The sequence below is a fragment of the Pipistrellus hanaki genome (genome assembly GCF_964339955.1).
Source record: "Pipistrellus hanaki genome assembly, chromosome: 3".
NCBI classification, from domain to species: Eukaryota; Metazoa; Chordata; class Mammalia; order Chiroptera; family Vespertilionidae; genus Pipistrellus; species Pipistrellus hanaki.
Window position 1 is genome coordinate 154815212 of NC_140505.1, and position 23154 is coordinate 154838365.

Below are 23154 nucleotides of genomic sequence, written 5' to 3' on the forward strand. Positions count from 1 at the left end.
GTCATTTCTGGTGGTTCCACTGCTCTGGTCAAACCTTAACTGATACAAATGCTCATCTTTTTGGCTCCTTCAAGTGAATTCAGAATTCTAATGAGTTTCTGTTTCTGGTCACATTTTCCATTCAGTCTTTTGATAAGATCATTTCCAAGGGCACATAGGAATATTTTTGGACCATTGTAGAGCAAAGTCAAAACATCTGTGAAAACTAATCTGCAGCAGTAACCTTTTTTTTATTTTGCTTCTTTATCCTTCAGTGGCCATGACCTGGTTTTAACTCTGGAATCAGGAGAAATGCATTATGTCACTCTTTATTATCAGGCGTGGGGAAAACTTTTTTCTGCCAAGGGCCATTTGGATATTTATAACATCATCCACAGGCCATACAAAATTATCAACTTAACAATTAGCCTGCTATAATTGGCCCAGCATTTAATTAACTTACCCCTAATGACTTGGCAGGGCCAGACACTGCATTGACACTGAGTCCCTCCAACCTCCCCTTGAAAAATGGCCCTGATTGACTTAAAAGGAGCTAGCCCCTTGATCTTGAAAAGAAGCTCCTGCTGGCTGGTTGGCAGTGCCATTCAATATCAGGAAGCACCCAAAGCTTCTTCAACAAGTAGAAACCAGTGGTTTTTCCGTTTTAAAGATGGGGGACTGAAGGCAAATTAAAGGACCGTAAACTCATTCTCTCTGTGTGTTTAGGTTATTAGATCATAGTGTCCTACTAGCTTGCTATAAAATTTTATCTTATTGAAGGCTTCAGATGGAAATATAAGCCATAAGAGTGGAAGTGGGTGGTTTAAAATGTCAGAGTTAAAAAATAGAATATCTTAATATGTGCAGCTGTAAGGATTTACAGCATTTTCATGTTTGCATCTGGAGAGTTGTTTTTGCATCGGTTTGCATCTTTTAGTCACAAATGATATGGCAATCGTGAAAACAAGCTTTATCCTCTAGGCTCAATCCCAAAAAGAAATGTCGGCATGCTCCTTTTGGCCCATTTCCTTTTTATTTGACCTGTATGGGGATTCGTTTTGAGATAGGTTACTGCTATAAGACTGGTAAGTTTGCTTTCTAAGTCTGTGATAGGAGAGAAGTAAAAATTATTCAGGATGCTTGATTAGATTGTCTAGGATGTTCAGTGGTAGATATGGCCAAGGAAATATGATTGGAGGCAAAAAAGGTTTTATAGAGACAAAAATTAAAAAATGGCTTCTGAAAATTTCATGCTGAACTAAGTTTATTGTAGAAATCTCAGGAGTGGGAGGAGATTGATCATTGCCTAGGAGCACATGCTTTAGATATAAAATAGGCTTCACACTACAGTCTAGTAGTATAGGAGGGATGGAAAATGAAATATTTTTCTATTGACTTTTTTTTTTGAGAGAGAGAGAGAGAAAGAGTGGAAGTGAGAGGGAGAGACATAGAGAAAGAAACATGGATATGAGAGAGACAAAAATATCTATGTAAGAAAGATACACCAATTAGTTGCCTCCTACATGTGCCCCTACCAGAGCTGGGGACTGAGCCTGCAACTGAGGTACGTGCCCTTGACTGGAATCAAACCTGGGGGCCCTTCAGTTCAGGGCTGTAGATCTATCCACTGAGCAAAACTGGCTAGGGTGCGAGGAATATATTTTTGATTCCTGAGGATTGTTGTTTATTTTAAAGGCTAGGTTTTTTTTTTGTTGTTGTTGTTTTCATGTCTTGGTTGTCTGACAACCCTTTCTTTTTCTTTTTCTAAATATATTTTTATTGATTTCAAAGAGGAAGGGAAGAGAGAAAGATAGAAACATCAATGATGAGAGAGAATCATTGATCAGCTGCCTCCTGCACGCCCCCTACTGGGGATCGAGACTGATGTTCTGTTCTATTCACTGAGCAAAACCAGCTAGGGTAATTCCTGAGTGTTTTTATAGGTGAATTTTAAAAAAAATATATTTTATTGATTTTGTACAGAGAGGAAGGGAAAGAGATAGAGAGTTAGAAACATCGATGAGAGAGAATCATTGATCAGCTGCCTCTTGCATACCCCCTACTGGGGATATGCCTGCAACCAAGGTACATGCCCTTGACCGGAATCGAACCCGGGACCCTTCAGTCCCGAAGCCGACGCTCTATCCATTGAGCCAAACCGGTTTCAGCTTATAGGTGAATTTCTGAATGAAGGCCTGGAGAATATCTTCTGAAGCAGTTTTTTCCCCCCATCCCATTCAACAACTGTCTTTTCTATCTTCCTTTGGAGCTACATTCATATTTTTCCTAACTTTGAATATGTGGTCATTATATTTTACTTACAAAAGAGGTAATGTTTGATCAGTCCAAAATAATGGCAGTGTTCCTTTTCCAAATGATAACAATGTTTCCTGTTCTGCTAGGCCCTCTTGGATCTGACTCCTGGCCACCTCTCTGACCTCTCGTCTAGCAATCTCATTCTGTCTACATCAACATTCTATGAATAGCATTACTGTTCCTTACATGGGCCCACCCTGCTGCTACTAGACCTTTGCCCTGGAGTCTTCTTCCTGGACTGCCTTCCCCAGATCTCTGCAGTGTTTCTCTCACGCCACCTTTAGCATCTTCTCAAATGTCACTTCATCACAGAGCCCTTCCCTAGTTACTGATCTAAAACAGCAGACATTCATTCCTCCAAGTTTCAGCCTTACCCTCTTTGTCTTACTTAATAGCCCTCACTGCTACCTGGCATCATATATTTATTGTTAGTTTTAATCTCTAAGCTCCAACCACTGTATCTTTAGCACCCAGAATGGTGTCTGGCATGCAAAGTAGGGGCCCAATAAGTTACTGTTAAAAGAATGAATTCATAATTTTTGTGAATACTTGACTTCCTCAGGTAAATATTTAGGTAGGGCTACACCTTTTTAATGAGGAGGAAAAAGTCTGCTTGACTTATTTCGTGGCTTATTTACTTTATTTATCTTCCTCTGTCAAAGGGAAAGGTGGAGGCAGGCAAGGAACCACAGGTGGTTCCAGTGGGGTCTGCTTACCGGGTGGTGAAGAGGCAGCTTTGATTCTGAACAGGGCAGTGTGGCTCTCTATTCTAATCTCTTGGGAGTGTGACATTTGAGAAGGAGGGTCTTTAGCACTTTTGGATCAGACTTCTCTTGCCTGGCATACTGAAGTGTGATGGTAGTTGGATGCTTGCCCTGAAGTTTAAGGCTGGACATAGCAGTTATACCTTCTGAGGCAAACCCCAGAGTTACACTGAGTTCTTTCCATGCTCTGCTTTTCATGCCCTGCTCTCAGGGGACTAACGGTCATCCACGCCATGTCCTATTGTCTAGAAAGAATGGTCGTTTTCCCCCCAGTCAATGAGGTTGACATGAATTATCATTTCCGGTTGTGTCAAAAGTACCAAAAGTACTTTCTCAAAGGAACTATGACTTCCTCTCACTGGGTATACAATAGAGAATTTCCCTGGTCTTTGACCCAGGTTCCTCGGAAGCAGATTAGAGTTTCCAGAGTGATAGGCAAGCATTTATTGTTCATGGCGGGCCCTTGGTACTACCCCTGAGTGTATAATAAAGAATAGGCAAGTCTTGGTGGGCCTCCAGAGAGTTTCAGAATGGGGGCTGGCCATGCTGGAAAGACCAATCATGTGATTAGAGAGTTGAGACTTAGAGTCACATGACATCAGCCCTACCTTCTAATCTCCTGGAGGGGAATGGGGTGCTGGAGCCTGAGTTTTCTCACATGGCCAATGGGTCAATCAGCCTAAGGAATAAAATTTGTTTAAAACTCAACATTGAAACTTGGTTGAGCTTCCCTGGTTGGATATCTTACATCAGTACGCAGAGAGGGCAATGTGTCTGAAGACATGGAATGTTTTTCTTTAGGACTCTCCCAGACCTCACCCTATGAGTCTTTTCTTTAGACTGATTTTTATTTGTGTTTTTTATAATAACACTATATAATCCTAAGTATAGTGTTTTCCTTAATTCTGTGAGTTGTTCTTGCAAATTATTGAATCTGAGGGAGTTGTGGGAACCAAATTTGTGGCCAGTTTGTCAGACATGCCAATGGCCTGGGGACCACTGAAGTTGCATCTGGTGTCTGAAGTGAGAGGACTCTTGTGCAGGACTTTGTCATCAACTGTGAAATCTGCATACACTCTGGGCAGTGAGTGTTAGAATTGCATGACATGCAGGAACTCCTCAAACACATACCTTAAAAAAATTTGTTCAAAATTGACAACTCAGAGTTATAACTAACTATATTATACTTAATGTTGATGTGTTAATTTTCATTATTTGCTCCCTCTGTTTTTGAAAATTTTCTTCTGGAACTTGTCTAGATATGGTTACTGCTCTTCTTATCCTCAGTTTTCTCACTCTTTCTTTGATGCGAGTACTTTTGAGGTAACTAGGGGCTCAGTGCATGAATTTGTGCACCTTGAAAGGAACTGTGGGCTATGAGGCTGCAGGGGGCACAGGGGCGGGTCTCAGCCCATCTTCCAAACAGCGCCCCGGTCTCCTGTCTGCCCCAGTCTGCTGGCAGCCCCACTCCCACCATTGCTGCTGCTCCCATGTATTGATGGTGCCAGCCCCACTGGCAGTGGCTGCTTTCCCAAACACCCTTCAGGAGCAGGGGGAGGTGGAGAAGCCCTCAGCGGTGATTGGGGCCACCAGCTACCACTCACACTTGCTGATGGTGCCGAGTGATCAGGGCCAGTGCCAGGCGCTGACAGTGGGGGCGAGCAGTGGCTATAGCACTGGCAGCGGGTGTGATTGGGGCTGCTGGCAGCAGGTGTGAGCACCCGGCAGGACTACCATGTATGGGAGCAAAGAATTTTCAGTAACCACCAGAGGCTTGCCCTGATGACAGCGACAGGTGCCCTGCCTGTCAGCGCATGTCATAGTGACTGGTTGTTCAGTTGTTCCACCATCTGGTCTATTTGCATATGAGGGATATATATGTGTATAGATGATAGATAGATAGATAGATAGATAGATAGATAGATAGATAGATAGATAGAGACAATAACTGTCCATTGGGGTATGGTCTTCTCCAACCAACTCCCCTTCCTCTGTTCTCTCCCTATAACTTCCTCACAGCGAGGTGAAGATGTGATGTCTTGAGCCCAAACAAACATCATGCATTTTGCTTTTGTCTCAGAGCACCAATCTCTTTTCTACCCTGCTGTTTGTATCTGTACCTTCCAGTAAACATCCTTTGGTTCTTTAGATATATTAGGTGATGATGATTTACTGATTTATTCCTGGTACTGAGGGAAATGCAGAAGAAGAGCAACCAAAATGATTAAGGGCCAAAGGGATTGCCTTAGAGGAAAAATGAGAAGAACCAGATATTGTTATTTATTGGTTGAATGATCTAAGAGGACTATAGAAACCACTTGCAAGCATTTGAGAGCAGTGATGATAGCAAGAGATGGGAAGAAGAAAAATGGTAATAGAGGAAGACAGGAGAAAATACTGTGTGTGTAATATTGAGCTGTGGAAACTCACCAGGGAAGTGTAGGCGAACCCATCATTTGAGACAGCAGAAACAGATGATAAGGGGTACATTTAATTTTTTTTCTATTCCTGGATTTGTAGTTCTTATTGGAAAAGAATGTATGTTGTGTTATTCCTGAGAAAACTGGATTTTTCTGGTAAGCAAGGTAACCATCTGTAGTCTCCCCTTACGCTTTGAGACCTCTGTCTCTGTTCCGAGTATCACCTATCTTGAATCACTGAGTTGCTTGGGGCAGGTATCTGGGCCCCATTTTAGATCTTCTGACTTAGAATATATTGGGATGGGATCAGGGAATCAGCAATTATAGCTTCCATACAAGTGATTCAGAATCCTGGGAACCACTGAGACTCAATGAGAACCTATATTCAAACTAGAGGCCCGGTGCATGAATTCATGCACTGGTTGGCCCACCCCATTTGAGTCCAATCCAGCAGGCCAGGGGGAGGGGAAGTCAGAGGTTGGCCAGCCACCCCCGCCCCCACCCCCTGGTCAAACTCCCAGTTGAAGGGACAATTTGCATATTAGCCCTTTATTATATAGGATAGGTTGAGATGCCAAAGTCTCTCTAGCATAATGTAGAGAGAAAGAAATTCAAAAGCTCTTTAACACAGGAATATTAGGATGCCTTCAAACACTTCCCACCCATTTCTCTTATTTTATTCTCTGAGAAGGCCAGGCAATTTCCCTTCACCAGGACACTGAGAAATGCACTGGTGAGAGAGCATCTGCAGCTTTGAGATGCTTTGTGTTGGCTCTTTTCTGAAGGCGAAGGAAGTGTAATGTGGGAGATGCTGCCATTGAGGTGGCTTTCTGGTTTCGGTGGGAGGGATGGAACCCTGGAGTTCCAGAAGGCAAGCGCTTAGCTGCATTTACTGTGAAGGCAGCAGGGGCAAGTGGAAATCAGAATGTTTTGACCCACAGGCATCATTGGTGGTGGCTTATTAATTGTGTTGTCCCAGGGAATGAAGTAGATGGTCCCCTTAAATGTTGCTTGGTCTGTAAACCAGAAAATGCAGGTTCAGGGCCAAAATGCAGACCTGAGTCACCGCAATGAAGGGGCATGGCCTCTTGTGCCCTTTCCAGACCTCTGACAGTTTCTGAGGGTAGACCTGTCTGACTGAGGAAGGACCCTACCACAGTCCCTAGTACCTTAGAAGTCTCTTCCCGAGATACAGCTTGTTTTTGTTTTTCTAAACCAGATCTATGTTTTCAAAGAAGAAAATTGAAAGAGAGGCATGGGCTTTATCTAAAAGAGCTCTGGGTTGTGATAGTGTGAGGAGATGGGATGGAGCAGCCAAAGGTTTTTCTTCTCCCCTCCCCACCCCTCCTCCTGAGACTTCTTGGTGCCAAACTGTGTGAGCCTGTGACCTTTCCTGAGGCCTGGTACCCTCTGATTGCTGTTTGCTCATTATGGCCCAACCTTTCTGGGCAGTTGTACAGGAGGCAGAGGAGTTCAGACGGAGGAGGGATGTTTTGCATTTCTATTTGCCAAAATCTGGAAGGTTTTCAACCACTCAAACATGATTATTGGATTATTTCAGAAAAATATTTTATTTCCCATTGCTTGGTCAAGCTTTAAATGAGAAATGAAGACTAAATCAAATAAAAATTAGAGATTGTAGCATTGGAAGGGAAAGGTGATCTTTTCCAACTTTTCAGTTATTGTAAGTTTTATTGTTCATTTAGTAAACTTTCATTTAGACTCTACTGTGTGCTAAGTTCGATGGATATAATGATGAAAAGAAATCAATTCCTCCCAATGTCTGAAAAATGCTTATAATATTTGAAGAATATAACAGAAGAGTTTAAGAAAATCGGGTACATGCTGTAATGGAATACATTCAGGGTGACGTGGAATATGAGAGACTGTTCTTTTTAGATGGTGTTTAAGGTGGACTGTTGTCATGCTTCTATGTGGACCTATTTTAAATTTTAAATATTCTTTCTTTGAACTGAAGTCTGCATCCCAGTAGTTGGCAGGCACTGTGGCAAATTATGAGTACTTGTGCCATCCAAATGAGCACCCAAATATTTCCATGCCATCTCAATGGGCATTCAAATATTTCCCTGCAGCCAAATAGGTCCAGAGTTGCCAGGTCTTCTAATATTTGAAGAGAAGCTGGAAATGTTTTTAACTTTTTTTCTTTATTGATTAAGGTATTACATATGTGTCCTTATCCTCCCATTGCATCCCCCCCCCCCCACAAAAAAAAACACACAAAAAAAACCCTGATTCATGCACTCACCTCCCTGTTGTCTGTGTCCATTGGTTAGGCTTATAAGCATGCATACAAGTTCTTTGGTTGATCTCTCTCTTTTACCCCCATCCTCTCCTACCTTCCCTCTGAGGTTTGAGCATCTGATTGATGCTTCTCTGTCTCTTGATCTGTTTTTGTTCATAAGTTTATGTTGTTCATTATAATCTGCAAATGAGTGAGATAATGTGATATTTATCTTTCTCTGACTTATTTCACTTAGCATGAAGAGAAACTAGAAATTTTTATATGAAAAGCACCTGTTTAAAAATTTTTCTTTTTAAGTGTATACAGGTGAAACAAAACAGTTTGCAAGCTAAACCTAGATCTTGCGTAGCCTGTTTGGAACATTGTAATTGGATTGTAGTTTCCTTTGGTAGCTACTTAGGATAAGTGCATTGCTTCAGTATTTCATTCATTCACTTATGCTTCCATCCATTCATTTATTTATTGTGTAACAACCACGCACCACACATTGTGCTAGACACTGGGCATATAATCATAAATATGAAAAGACCCTTTCCTTTGGAGACCTTGGTATTATTTCTGTCATCTTTCTCTAGTCTGAGCATCCCAGTTTCCTCAAATCTGCCTTGCAGAGATACCACCTTGAGATCCTCCCATCCCCTTAGCATCATGGAACTCTGTAAAAGTGCTTCCACATTTAAATAGCACTCTAAGGGGCTGCTGTCTCACGTTGGATATCAGACTCTTCCCCACACCTGCCTACAGGTAGAAAACCTCCCTCTTCCCTATCTCTGCACCTGGTAAGTTCTCCCATTGCTAGAATTTTTTTAAGCTAGCCATTAATTATCTGTTTAAGTGCCTCTCTTTTTCTTTTTTCTTTTTTAATGGTCACACTGTTTTATTTTTTATTTTATTTTATTTATTTTTAAAATATATTTTATTGATATTTTACAGAGAGGAGGAAGGGAGAGAGATAGAGGGCTAGAAACATCGATGAGAGAGAAACATTGACCAGCTGCCTCTTGCACACCCCCTACCGGGGATGTGCCCGCAATCAATGTACATGCCCTTGACCTGAATCAAACCTTTCAGTCTGCAGACCGACGCTCTACCGCTGAGACAAACTGGTTTCGGCTCTCTTTCTTTTTCTATGCTGTTAACTTGTTGGTAGCTAATGCCATGTCTTCTCTTTGTATCTCTGGGCCCTACGTCATACCTGACATGTAGTAGGTGCTCAATAAACATCTGTTGGAGTGAATTGAAATGAAAAAATAAGTTTGACTTATGTAGTTCCCTGTGTGTCTGTTGTTGGATTGGTCTTTCTGGATATCCAAGACACAATAACTCTTTGAGTTTAGGGCAAACCAACAGTCCTCGGACAATACCATGTGTACAGTTTTAATCTGATCACATGTATTTTGTTCTCTTTTATGTCTAAATGTGGTCTTTACTCTTACCTATATTCTGAGTTAAAATTAATGAACAATTTCAGGCATTTAAACTTCTTGTGAATCTCTGTCAGTCAGTTTCCCAGGACAGCAATTCTCCTGCCCGGTTACAGACCTCCCGCAAGCTTAGTCAGCATACATCATAGATTCATTTACGTCTTTGATAAAAATATTGGACAGACCAGAGCTTATATCAGAATCCTGTGACATACATTAGAGGTCTCCATCCAAGGAGACATTGATTTATTATTCACTACTCTTCATGTGAGCTACAAATCTATCTTATTCCATCTTGTACGCAAGGAGATTCTGAGAGATTTTGTAAATGCCTTTGTTAAAGACATGCTGTGTCTTCCACGTCCCCTGTCCCATTAAAATATGAGTTGATCAGTTAAAGCTCCTTTGTGTAATTCCATATAGGCTCCCCAAATCAGAGATCCCCTCTCTCCCCCCGAGTGCTCACAAATAGGATATGTTTTGTTTCTTTATTTGTTTCATGGTCACTTGTCTATAGTTTGGAGAGTTCACTCCCCATCTTTTTGACATTTGAGGAACTCTACAAACTCTAGATTCTAGGTGATTTTTCAAAGCTGAGATTCACCAATGTTGGGTACCATGTGAGAGGCTCCTACTTTTACTTTATTAATGCAGTGATTCCCCATTCATCAGTTTATTTTTATATTTTGGAATCTGATTGAATTCACTTAAAATACCAGGCACTCTGTCCTAACCCATTTCCAGAAATAATAATCTATACAGATGTCACCTACACATTTTCAGATATGATACATATGGACCACAAAGGTGACTCATATCTACCATTTTACCTCATTTTTAGAAGGACAAAGGAATGTATGTGCCTCATAAAAGTGTGGTGATCTATAATAATAAAAGCATAATATGCTAATTAGACCAGATGCTCTTCCGGACGACTTTCTGGACGAAGCTAGGGTTGTGAGGGCAGCCCCAGTCCTGAGTGCCAGAGGGAAGCCGGTGCCAGCAGCGGGGGGGGGGGGGGGGGGGGGGGGGGGAAAGCAGGCCTACTTTTGCACAAATTTCGTGCATCAGGCCTCTAGTGTAGTAATAGTAACACTATCTTTAATGATGCTTTTGTACTTTTCAAACAGTTGAATAATGGACACATTAGAAAAATATTGTCTGATATTGTCCACTTTTTAAAACCAATGCTGTTATTTGTAATCCCAAATTATGCTCTACAGCATCCTATCTGTGTGAATAATTAAATAATCAGCAATTGGGCTTACTAGATGTCTTGCTTTCTCTTTATAGCCATTTTTATAACTAACAGAGTAAGATGCATCCTTGTATATTGAAAAGAATACTCCTTTGTATTCTCCTCTACACACACTCACAATACCTCTGACACCAGATATGTGGGTTTACTCCAAACAACTGACCATTTCTCTGACACCAGCTGGGTTGTCTGACATTTCAATTTAATTCTGGCACTGTCTGCCTGGAGTTAGCATCCAATCCACCAGGTTAACAGCTCAGTCCCATAAGACTGCTCCCACTTTAAATGTCAATCATAAGTAGTGTATCCCTATATTACCTACATTTTGTCCAACTTGACTACAAATTGGGATTTCCCAAGGCCATGCCTCAGGTTCAATAAATAATTTATGATAGTGGCTTGCAGAACTCAGGGAGACACATATATTTATTGTTAATTATACATATAATAAAGGTAAAAAGAGACTGGAGGGTTCTGAGCACAAGTGCTTCTGTCCGCTTCAAGTTGGGGTGTTCAACCCTCTTGTCACTTGGATGTGTTCACCAAACTGGAAGTTCTCTGAACCCCATAGTTTAGGGATTTTTATGGCAGCTTCATAATGTAGATATGATTAATTATTAACTCAATCTCCAACCCCTCTTTCAACCCTGGAGGTTGGTGGTGGGGCTGAAATTTCCATTCTTCTAAATCAGGGTTTGGTCTTTCTGGGGACCAGCCTCCACCTTGAAGCCAGCCCACCAAAAGTAACTTCATTAGGACAAAAGACACTTCTATCACCCAAGGAATTCCAAGGGATTTAGGAATCAGGGCAAAGGCCAAACATTACAACAAAAGATGCTCTTAGTGCTCTTATCATTTAGGAAGTTATAAGGGATTTTGGAGTTCTGTGCTAGGAACCAGGGACAGAGATTAGAACAAGGGATGCTTCTAGCGCCTGGAAATGATGAAGGTTTTATAGAATCTCTGACCAGGATTTAGGATGAAGACTAAAATATGTATTTCTTATCATATCACATATATGTATATATATTTAAATACTTTTGTGGTTATTTCCTTATGGAAAATTATTAGAAGTGGGATTTTTGGTCCACGTATGTATTTTTCAAAGCCTTTGATACACAGTGACAGCCTTAAGACCTTCCAATTTGGACATCCCCCTAACTGGACTTGAGCTTGCCTATTTCTCTTAAAATCACAGGTCTGATTGAATTTTAAATTAATGGCTTAGTTGATTTGCAAAGTTCCGCCTGATGATGTGGAAAACATTGTACAATCAACCTCAGGGGTTGGGCCCTTAGGGAATTGCACCCAAGTAGTTGGAGGATGGGGACTTGGTCTTGCCCTTCTCACAGCTCCACCATTCCCAGCTTTCTGATTTCCAGAAGCTCTCACCACATGTGGGATCTCTCACACTGGAAAGGGACACCATTTTCCCTTTAGTTGGACCTGCCAGTTCCTTGTGGTTCCTCCTTCCCTTTGGGTGAGTTATTTCACACCAGATTCTTGTATTGAGGATGCTTAGGTGTGCACAGACTCATGGGTCTGCTGGCGTCAGGGCCCTGGAGTTGGATACCACACAGTAATTCATTTTTCTAAGCTTGGTTAGGACCATGATGACTTCAATGGGAGTGAAAGTGGAAGCAATTAGTAACTATGACATTTAGATTCATGTGTCCAAGTAAAGCTTGAGACGTTTAAAATTATGTAGGTTAAAGCTGTGCATGAATCAAATCAGATATATGTCATCACTAATGTTGACTTTTACATTCTTGATTGTTTTGGCAAAGAGGACGTGTTTCTATAAAAAGCAGATAAAGGACATAAGAATAAAGATGCGGGATTGCTGTTTTGGATAAGTGGGCTGGAGCAGGGGTCTTCAAACTACGGCCCGTGGGCCACATGCGGCCCGCAGAGGAGTCTGATCCTGCCCGCCAGGTTTTTTGGGCAGTGAGCGCAGCCGAGGTGTTACAGTAGGAATTAGTAGTTCATATAGTCCGGCCCTCCAACTCTCTAAGGGACCGTGATCTGGCCCCCACTTTAAAAAGTTTGAGGACCCCTGGGCTGGAGTATAGACACCTATGGGTAATACTACTTAGGGTGAATAGGTTCCCCCAAAACAACCATACCCCATATGACTGAACTTTTTCTATAACCCCATAAACTCAGTTGGGGACATGATGTCCTATTATTAAATTTAAGGCAACCTTTGGAAGTTTCTCTGTTCTGCATTTCTATCTCAGGAAAGTATTCTTTAAGATGTTGAACAATACATCATTTCCCTTTTCTTTGTGGTTCTCTTGGTTCTCTTTTTAGTTTTTAATTTTCTTAATTTATTTTTTCATGATGGTCTTAGCATTCAGAGGTCTGTGGGAATTTTGTAAGGAAACATTTAATACAAATTCTGAAATGCTATGCTTTTGCTCATCCTTTTAAATTCAACTGCAGCTGGTACCAGGATGTAGGTGCCCTGAAGCTTGCTTGTGGGCTGGTAATTAACAATGATATCCAGGTGCATAATCTGGAAATTTGGTTCCTGGTGGCACCATGGGTGAGAGAATACCTTTATGCCTATTTTGTCCCAACTGTGACCATAGTCACAGTCGGGACAAAATAGGCATAAAGGTATTATGTCACAGTCCTGTGGTTTCTTTCTCATCTCCATCGGCTGTGGCTCTGACCCATAACCCTGTTGTTTTGCCTTTGAACATTTAGCTGCCTAGGAAGAACCAGCAGTGAAGCAACAGTGTTGGGCGTGTTTGCATTAGCCATGAAGAGAGGGAAGCATTTCAGCACCTCTCTGTCTACCTTCTCAGTGAGACCACACAGTTTTCTGAAATAATATTGTATCGCATTTGCAGTGATTTCTGCAGAGAGGAAACATCTGAGATAGGAAAAAAAGTGATACTCATATATGTGGAGTGACTCATATGTTGGGAGTCATCCTAGATAATAAAAGGCTAATATACAAATTGTTCCCTCAACCAGGAGTTTGATTGGAGTTCAACCAGGAGTTTAATCAGGAGTTTGACCAGGGGACAGGGACGGCCAACTGCCTGCTGCCCCTCCCCCTGGCCAGCCTGGCCAGTCGGCCCTGATGAGGTGGGCTGGCCAGACCCCTCCTGTGCACGAATTTGTGCACTGGGCCTCTAGTTTAAAAATAATCACTTGAATAGCTTACTTTTTAAAATGATGGATTCCCTCTGATTTCCTTGTACTTATGTTCTGTTGGTCACTAACCATTTTTTGTTTTTGTTTTTGTTTTGTTCTAGGCTAAACATATTTTTGACTGGCATGAACCCATTTTACTTTCATGCAGTGAATGTAATTTTGCACTGCCTGGTGACTCTTGTGCTGATGTACACCTGTGACAAAACGGTCTTCAAGAATCGTGGACTCGCTTTTGTTACGGCATTGCTCTTTGCTGTGCATCCTATTCACACAGAGGCGGTGAGTGTAATTGGAATTCAATGAAATAAGAACCAAAAAAACCCACTAAAGTCATCTTTTTTTCCGTTTCAAAACCCTGTTAATTTAAAGCTCTACTAAAGTGTTTATATATAAATCATACTGCATGGTAACTTCTCTTTTTGAATGTTCAAATGGTCTTTATTGTACCTCCAGGATTTAATTGCTTTTCTAAATAACCACTGTTATTATTACAGCTAGTAATAAATGGCCACCATTCTTTATTTGCAGGAAATGTAAGTCCTAATGCATTTTTAACAACAAGGGGAATTCTGAGATACTTATCATGCTGGGTCACTGTTCCCACTCTGCATTTATATTTTACCTTTTCGCACTCTGCTTTATATTTAAAATATTTACGGTGCAGTACTGTAAGTGCTGGGAAGAGGGCTATAAAAAGTTAAACTGATATTCAAGTTAGAAAGACAGGAGATTAACACATCATTTTTCAAATTATCTAATATGAAGTATTGTTATTTTGTAGAAGATGATTTTTTACTTATAAAGTTAGATAATTTAAAGCTCTGGTCCTCTTTAAAATGTGACTTAGACCTGGCCAGGCAGCTCAGTTGGTTGGAGCATTGTCTATACCCCAGAAGGTTGAGGGTTCGAGTTCCAGTTAGGGCATATACCTAAGATGAGGGTAGGGAACTTTTTATCCTCTCATATATTCCCTGTCACTCAATAGAGTGCCTGCATCAAGCCAAGTACTCATGAATTATTTGTTGATTGCATAATCAATAAAACAAATCCTTAACCATAGCAACATGTTTAAATGTAATCTCAGCATGTTTAAACTAAACCTCCTCCCTGAAAAATTTAAATTTTCAGTCTTTCCTGAGAAAATTTATGGTCTTGTTTTTGCTTTTGTTTAACGAAGGAGAACTATATCTCCTAATAACCCTCTCTCCCACCAACTATGTTCTATTTTTCTTTTTAAAAATAATGTATCACTTCTAAAAATAAATTTATGTCTTCTAAAAAGCACATCTCTTTTGTCTACTTCTCTGTCCTCCTCCTTAGGAGCCTGAACTATTATCTATAATTAAATAATAGTCTCTTGATTTTACTTACTACTATAGATTGTTATGTAGGTCAAATTTCTCTTCTTCCTTATCTCTTTGTGAATGCAAATAGTTTTCTGACACTTTTTCCTAAGTAAATGTCCAACCCTTAAACTATTTTGCCCTTATAATTGTGTTACCATGGATTTTTCCCCCCCGATTATGACAAAAGCCCATTGAAACCCTTTCTTAAAGATCATTTTGCTCACAGGATTTTCCTTTTTTTAATTTAGAATTCAGCCTAACTTTATCAGCTCATGATCACACTGCCAAAGGCTACCTAGGTTTTATGTTCTCCTACTCTGCAGGAATAGAATTAGGACTGTTACCATCCTCTGCATTGTTCTTCCCTGAAGAAAATGTCTCCCTAACATGCTAAACATTGATTTTCAACTGTACTTTAAAAATTATGTCAGAAATGTAATATGGTTTATGATTCAAAAATTGGCTTTGAGGCCTGGCTGGCATTCTCAATGTTTAGAGTGTCAGCCCATGGGTTTGATTCCCAGTCAAGGACAGTAATAGGGCTTGCAGGTTTGATCCCTACCCATGATCAGGTGCATGTGGGAGGCAACTAATTGATTTGTTTCTCTCACATCAATGTTTCTGTCTCTATCTGTCTCCCTCTGTCTCCCATTCCCTTTTCCTTCCACTTTCTCTAAAAATCAAATGAAAAATTATCCTCACTAGAAAAGCCAAAGCACATACCCATAAATACATAGAAGACTCAGCAATATGTTATAATAAAACAAGAATCCCAGCAAAGGGAAAATTATTTCCAATTTAAGTAGATAGGAACAAGTTCACTTATTTACTCAATTTTTAACAAATATATTGAAAGACTATAATGTAGTCCTCATGCAGAATAATAATAGAGTAAGATAAATGCAGACCTTTCTTCACTTAAGTCCTTGAGATTCTTGGAAGGGTTAACTGACAGTATATTTCTTGGGAAATTATGAGAAAAATCATTGTTATTCTCTTAGGAGAATTGAAATTTACCCATGATGGAGACAAGACCTTGCTGGTTTGAAGGAATGAACTTTAGTCAAAAGTATGTGCAGGAAATGCTGACACATGGAGTTGAAAGTTAAAGTCAACATTTCTAGAACTTGGACAAAATAACTGAGGAGAGAATTGTCATAATCGAATCAGTCAGTTCAGCCTTCAGCAGTTGCCAGGTATTAAGTGTGTGTTCCTGGCTCTGTCTTACACTAATGGAACTCATCCTTGCAGGTCAAATGATGAATAACTTGATACAAATCCTATGAGTGGTATTCCAAGAAGTAATAAGTTTGGGGAGCAAATTAAGTCCATAATTGGCAATTTCTACATTCTCTTAAGCTTGCTCAGAGATCTGAATGTTACATTATTTAAATTCTACCCAACTCACTGATGTTTTTCCACTGTTTGAATATTTTAAAGGATTCAGGTCTCAGGTTATAACTACCTCCTTGGAGATGGAAACCTGCAACATCAGGCAGAAATACATGCAGTCCATCTGCATTTTGAGCAAGCCCTTTTTCACTTCCCAGTACCCTCCAGTTCATCTGACTTTGTCACATCAAGCCCAGGGGCCTCCAAATTGACATTCCATCTCTGCTTCCCATTGCCCACGTTTGTCTCCTTTTCATTTACTCCATGTTCTCAATCCCTTATGCCTTGCCTTCCAGAAACACCCCGTATGTGTTCAGGCCTCTCTTTCCTTGACCTACAATGCTTCTGTGCCCCCTCTCTAGCCCAGGATTCACATTCTCCCATCCATCCTCAGCTTCTGAAGTCTTCCTCCACTGTCCTGTGTCTTCGTGTATACAGCCTTTCCATGAAGCCTTGCCATATCCTACAGTCAAAATGAATCCCTTTAGTCTTCCCATGGCAATGATTTCTCCTCTTTAGGAGACCTGCAGTTTCCCTGTGGCACATCAGTACACTCTTTTTGACTCCTCACCAGATGTTAAACTCCTTGTGGCAGGCTGTATCCCTCCAGCTGGCATAATACCTGGCAAACCGGAGGCACTTGGAAAATGCTTGTTGACTGGAATAACACAGGCAGTTACTGAACATGATGCTATTGGCTAATTGAATCACAGTGAGTGGCTGGTCTGGGCATAGAGTCGTTGGTGACAAGCGCCTTTATTTTAGACCTGTAACCCCTAGCCCCAGAGACCCTAATGGAACAAGGATATAGAATAGGTGTTCAGTGAAGGCTTGGTGGTTTTGAAATTGGCAACAGAGCCTACCAGGGTTCACACTAACATTTTAACACTCACGCTGACCTTCTGCTCCAAGGGACGCTGCGTTTTTCATATCTGGGCACACACAGCTGGCATATTCTGCCGCTGCTGTTTCCCAGCAGCACTGAAACTGGCTGTAATTCGAAAAGCAGGGCTCCAGGCGCCTTTTACATATTAGTTATGCTTGCCTCGTTTATTATTGCCTCATGCCAGCTTGCTACACCCACTATCAGCTTGCAAGTCTTGCCGTTGTCCAAGTTGGCCACATCAGTTGTGCTATGATGGATGTCCCTCCGGGCCCAGATTCCTGGCCTTATCCCAAGACTTCGTTGCTGGCCAGCTGGACTCTCTGTTGAACCATCAGGAGGCCCTAGAGCTCAGTGCTCATGGAGGCAGAGGTGTATACTGAGCAGATTTGGGCTTCGCAGGTGAACCATGTGCAATTAATTGTTGCTTTACAGATGGTGAGTTTGAGCTTGGCCTTGACACCAAGGTGACGCTACCTTGTCACTGCCCGACTCCCTTGAGTCATACAGTCTTCCTGATTTGGAACTCAGGTTCTTCATAGATAAATGGATCAATGAACAGTGTGTGGTCCAGGCAGCCACATTAGGTAACTCTGCACTGACAATGAAATTATTTGATCACTAGAGGCCCAGTGCACGAAATTCGTGCATGGGGGAAGAGAGGGTGTCCCTCAGTCCAGCCTGCACCCTCTCCAATATGGGACCCCTCGAGGGATGTCCAACTACCAATAGGATCGGGCCTAAAAGGGCAGTCAGACATCCCTCTCACAATCCAGGACTGCTGGCTCCCAACTGCTCACCTGCCTAGCTTCCTGATTGCCCCTAACCACTTCTGCCTGCTAGCCTGATTACCCCCTAACCACTCCCCTGCTGGCCTGATTGGTGCCTAACTGCTCCCTTGACAGCCTGAGGGGCCTGTGGTGGTTTGCAGGCCAGCCACGCCCGCTGGCGACCCATGCAGAGGCCCTGGTATCTGGGATTTATTTATATTCTATAATTGAAACTTTGTAGCCTTGAGCAGAGCCAAGTCTCCTGCTTGCTCCATGGCCACAGCCATTTTTGTTGGGATTTATTTATCGTCTATAATTGAAACTTTGTAGCCTTGAGTGGGGGCCCAGGCAGGCCAGGGTGTGTGCAAAGCTTGGCTTCCCCCATTGCCAGAGGCAACCCAAGCCTCCTGTTCTCTCCAGCTCCATGGTTGCTGCTACTTTTGTTGAGATTTATTTATCTTCTATAATTGAAACTTTGTAGCCTTGAGTAGAGGCCTAGGCCTTCCAGGTTGTGCAGAAAGCTTAGCTTCTTCCATTGCCAGGGAAACCCAAGACTCCTGCTCGCTCTGTGGTTGCAGCCATTTTGGTTGGGTTGATTTGCATACTTGCACCTGATTGGCTGTGGCTTGTGGGTGTAGCAGAGTGATGGTTAATTTGCATGTCACTTTATTATTATTATTATTATTATTATTATTTTTATTATTAGATAGGATGTCCAGGTTTCTCTTGGTTTCAATTGAACTAGAATTTTTCTCAATATGTGACTTGCCATCAATCTATCAGTATAAATAGGCATATACTTGAATTACTTTTATTCCTAGTTTAGCTAATAGGTAGATTATTCAATAAAGTTAAAATATCATGGAGACATTCCTTAAAGTAAAAAGATGATTTTCATAAGACACACAGAACATCCTGTCTCGGGGATAAGAGTTAGAACCCCTTTCTGGGCAGGAAGAAAGAAGGGTGCCAATGTTGAGGGGGCACTTTATATGTATCATCTCATTACTTACAGCAGTAAAATAAGGTAGGGGGTATTGTACTCATTTTAAAGATAACCTATTTTAAGAAATTAAAGGTAACAAAATTGAGTCTCACTCTTACTCAGATGGCAAAGAAGTGTATGTTCAAGCCTGGGATGGTCTAGCTCCCTGGTGTGGCATGGCCTCTTCTTTATCATTGCAAATTGTATTTTTCTTTTTTTTGGAGGACATTTATATGTATATTTTCCAGAAAACTATTTTCTGCCATTAATTATTGACTGAGTCTCAAATACACAGTGGACTTCAGGTCTTCTATGATTTGGGTGATGCTATTTTCTATGCCTGAAATGTTAACCCAGTTTATTTCCTTTGCAAACTCAACTTAAAGGTCCAGCTCATCCGTGACCTTGTCTTTGCAGCATTCTTTGAATCATATGCCATTTTTTTTTCCTTTACAGTTTTCTTCCTTGGATTTAAAAAAATTAAGAGAAATTCACACATTTTAAGCTGTGCAATTATACAGACATTTATAAATAGCCCTCTGTCTTCCACCTTTATTCCATTTGGTTCCTTTCTGAATAACATTAAAAAATAATATAAAACTTAAGCAAATATAATTAATATATCTTATTTGTCCAGACTCACCAATTTTTCAAATATTGCCACATTTGTTTTACCATTCTTTTTTCTCTGTCTCCCTCAATATATAAAATTATTGTTTTCTGAAGCATTTGAGAGCAGGTTGCATTTCATGCCACTTTACATCTTAATTTAGTTGTATATTATAAACTAAGGCTATTAGTCATCATTTCACTTTAGGCTCCTTAAGTTTGAAACAGTTACTAGTCGTCATATCTTTCTGTAATATAATATATAGCTTTAAATGTAATTTAAAACATATGTTAGAATGTATATAATAAAATGTTCTTAATATGATCTTTATAACTTTGAAATCCATAAGGTTATATAACATATGCTGTATTACACACTTAAAATATAAATACATATCTTATATGATTTTAGTATTTAATGCAATATTTAAGTGTAGTATATTAAAATTTTATAATATGTAAATAATATAAATATATTCTATGTAAATACATAATATAGAAATATATAAAAATAATATGTACAAAATATAAACACATAATATATATTATGTTAGTACAACATATACGTACCTATAATATATAATATATTGTGTACAATATCATATTATGATATATTAGATTATAATGAGCTCTAATATAATTAGTAAACCAAGATATAATATAGATTGAAAGATATTAAGATATAATATTTAATGTTATAAAATGATAATATAGAATTATTATATGTTATACTTTATTAATATAAATATATGTTAATTTATGTATTTTATTAGAGTATTCTTATCTTGTGTTTGTCCTATGACTTTTCATGATTATATTCAGGTTATGTGTTCCTGGCTGTCATACTACACAAGGGATGTGTTCTTCAGGGTACCACATGCTTAGACATGCCATGTCCATTTGCCCTTTATTGATGAGGCTAAATTCTATGCCCCAGAAAAGGTGTAGTACAATGTAGCACATTTTCCCCATAGTAGAATTATTCTTTTTATTTATTCAGCTAATAAGTAATCAGTGAGGAAATGGTTTGAAGCCCTGCAAATATCTTGTGCTTCATTAAACTTTCATACCTTCGATTTAGTATGCATTGATAGTTTGTGATGTTTCTTGAGTGAGTCAATCTTTACTCATATGGAGAAGCAAATGGCTATTTTCCAACTGCACTACTCCCTCTATATTCATTAACTGGATTTTTCATGTAAGGAAGAGCTCACCATTCTTTTTCTTTCACTTGCTTACTGTATATATGCAGGTACTTACACATGTGTCCATCCATCCATCCATCCATCCATCCATCCATCCATATCTTTGTTATCATTATGCATTCATGAATATCTTTTTAATGATTTACAATTTTTAATGTCTTTATTTTGATGTTCAAATTGTATCATCTTTGGTCAGTGGCTTGTCATTGGCATCTGAGTCCTTTTTACACATGAACCTGCCATTTTTTGAGCACTTTCTTAGGTACTTTCTAACACAAAGAGGTGATCCATCCAAGCTTCTCTTATAGCTCCCCAGCCTCAGCCCTGCAGTCCATGCTCTCTTTAGTGGAGGAATGGCTTGCAGTTAGTGCCAGGATGGCCCTTTGCCCCTGAGGTATTTGCTTTTAGGCTCTTTTGGTGGCAGAGCTAAGAAATACATGCATGTACATACACTCACATATAGCAATGATGAGTTCAGATTCATTCCCATTCTTGTTAGGAATATTGATTCAACTTATTTTTACTAGTGCTGTGTAAGTGTTCTCTGCTCCACTAGCATTCCAGGCCCAAAGACTAGAACACTGGCACTCACTCATTGCTCAAAAAAGTTTTTAAAAATACAAAAACAAAAACAAAAAAAAAACCCTGACTGATGTGGCTCCGTTGGTTGAGTTGTTTGAGTGTCTTTTCATGCACCAAAAGGTCGCTAGTTCGATTCCCAGTCAGGGAACATGCCCGGGTGTGGGTTTGATCCCTAGTAGGGGGCATGCGGGAGGCAGCTGATCTATGTTTCTCTCTCAACTGATGTTTCTCTCTCTCTCTAAAAAAATCAATCCAAACATATTTAAAAAGATATTTTGAATACACCAATAAATGAAGAAACTGATGCTGTGAATTAACCTTCTATTGAAGAAAGGTTAAAAATGAAGAGAAGTATGAAAATCTTATCCCTTCCTTCTTCTTTTTTCCTCCTATAAATGTATTATTAAATATACATGATAACCAGAGAAGGTTGGAATTTGAAGAACAATGTCTTTTCCATTTTATTATACTTTGCAGTCATCTAAATCCAAACATATTTTTGTAATACTTTACTGGAAGTAATTTTCTGACGTTTTAATTTTTAACTTTTTCCAACATCCTAGGTAGCTGGAATTGTTGGCAGAGCTGACGTGTTAGCATGCCTGCTGTTTCTGTTGGCCTTTCTCTCCTACAACAGGTATGTATAGCTAAGGGTGTCCTTCTCTGTGATTGCAATCATGCTGTCCTTTGGGAATTTCTGCTGTGTGTGTGTGTGGTGTGTGTGTATTTGTGTGTGTGTGTGTGTGTGTGTGTGTGTGTGTGTGTGGTGTGTATGTATTTGTATGTGTATGTATTTGTGTTGTGTGTGTGTGGTGTGTATGTATTTGTGTGTGTATGTATTTGTGTGTGTGTATTTGTGTTGTGTGTGTGTGTGTGTGTGTGTGTGTGTGTGTGTGTGTGTGTTCTCAACATCTGCCTGAGAGAAGAGGGAGGCTTCTTGGTGCTGAAAAGCTTCCCCGAGACCTGGCACAGGACAGCCTCTCCTTACCCAGTGCCAGGTGTTCTCTTCCAGCCACATTCTGAACCATGTCATAGCCTTTCGTAGGAACTGCCTTCCCAGGACCAGGAAGACAAGCTCTTGTTTCTTGTTTCCTTTTACTTACAGTTTCTGACTGAGAATGGAATTTGGAATCATAGCTCTGAGCAAAAATAGATTGGATGTAGTCCTTTCTCTTATTTGCCTATGATTTGTTCAATTTTTCCTTTACATTTTTGGTTCTAATCCCTCTCCCCATCTTCATTAAAGTAGCTCAGAGCTTAAAACCATGCTGAATTGAAAGTTTCTCAACTGTGGTTTTCCAATTATCGGTACATATCCTTTCATCAATATACAGAAGCTACTTGCTTTTTGGAGATTAAACAGCAAGAAACAATTTTCCATTTTATTGCCTCTTTCCCCCCAATGTGATCAGATTCTGACCTGTGTTGTGAACTAGCCCCATAGGGAAAGGGGTAGGTTGAAAAGAGAACGTAAATAGGGGCAGAGGACTCGGAGGATAGCCCAGAAAAAAAGGGGTCAGAGAACCATGTTGCCCTCCTTCGTGGAGGATGGCTTGGCCTGGCTAAGGATTGATGAACCTTGATCTCTGGATCATTTCATCGATCTATACCCTTACAAAGCCCAGGGACTCTAGCCAACACTGCTCTAAAGCAGTGGTTCTCTGTATGCAGCAAATTTACCCCTACTTCCCCAGGGGACATCTGACAATGTCTGGAGACACTTTGGCTCGTCACAACTCCCTGGACTGAGGATCCTCCAATGTACAGGGTCAGCCCTTACAGTAAAGAAT

At 40.3% G+C, this 23154-nt stretch overlaps 1 protein-coding gene across 2 annotated transcripts in view; it reads left to right on the forward strand.

Moving 5' to 3' along the window:
* TMTC1 (transmembrane O-mannosyltransferase targeting cadherins 1) overlaps window positions 1-23154 on the forward strand; it is a 226122-nt gene that overhangs the window by 7204 nt on the left and 195764 nt on the right. For both annotated transcript variants that reach the window (XM_084877142.1, XM_084877143.1), the window contains exons 2-3: window positions 13694-13871; window positions 21928-22001. In XM_084877142.1, the coding sequence (XP_084733268.1) occupies window positions 13694-13871; window positions 21928-22001 (252 nt within the window). The remainder of the gene's footprint in view (window positions 1-13693; window positions 13872-21927; window positions 22002-23154) is intronic.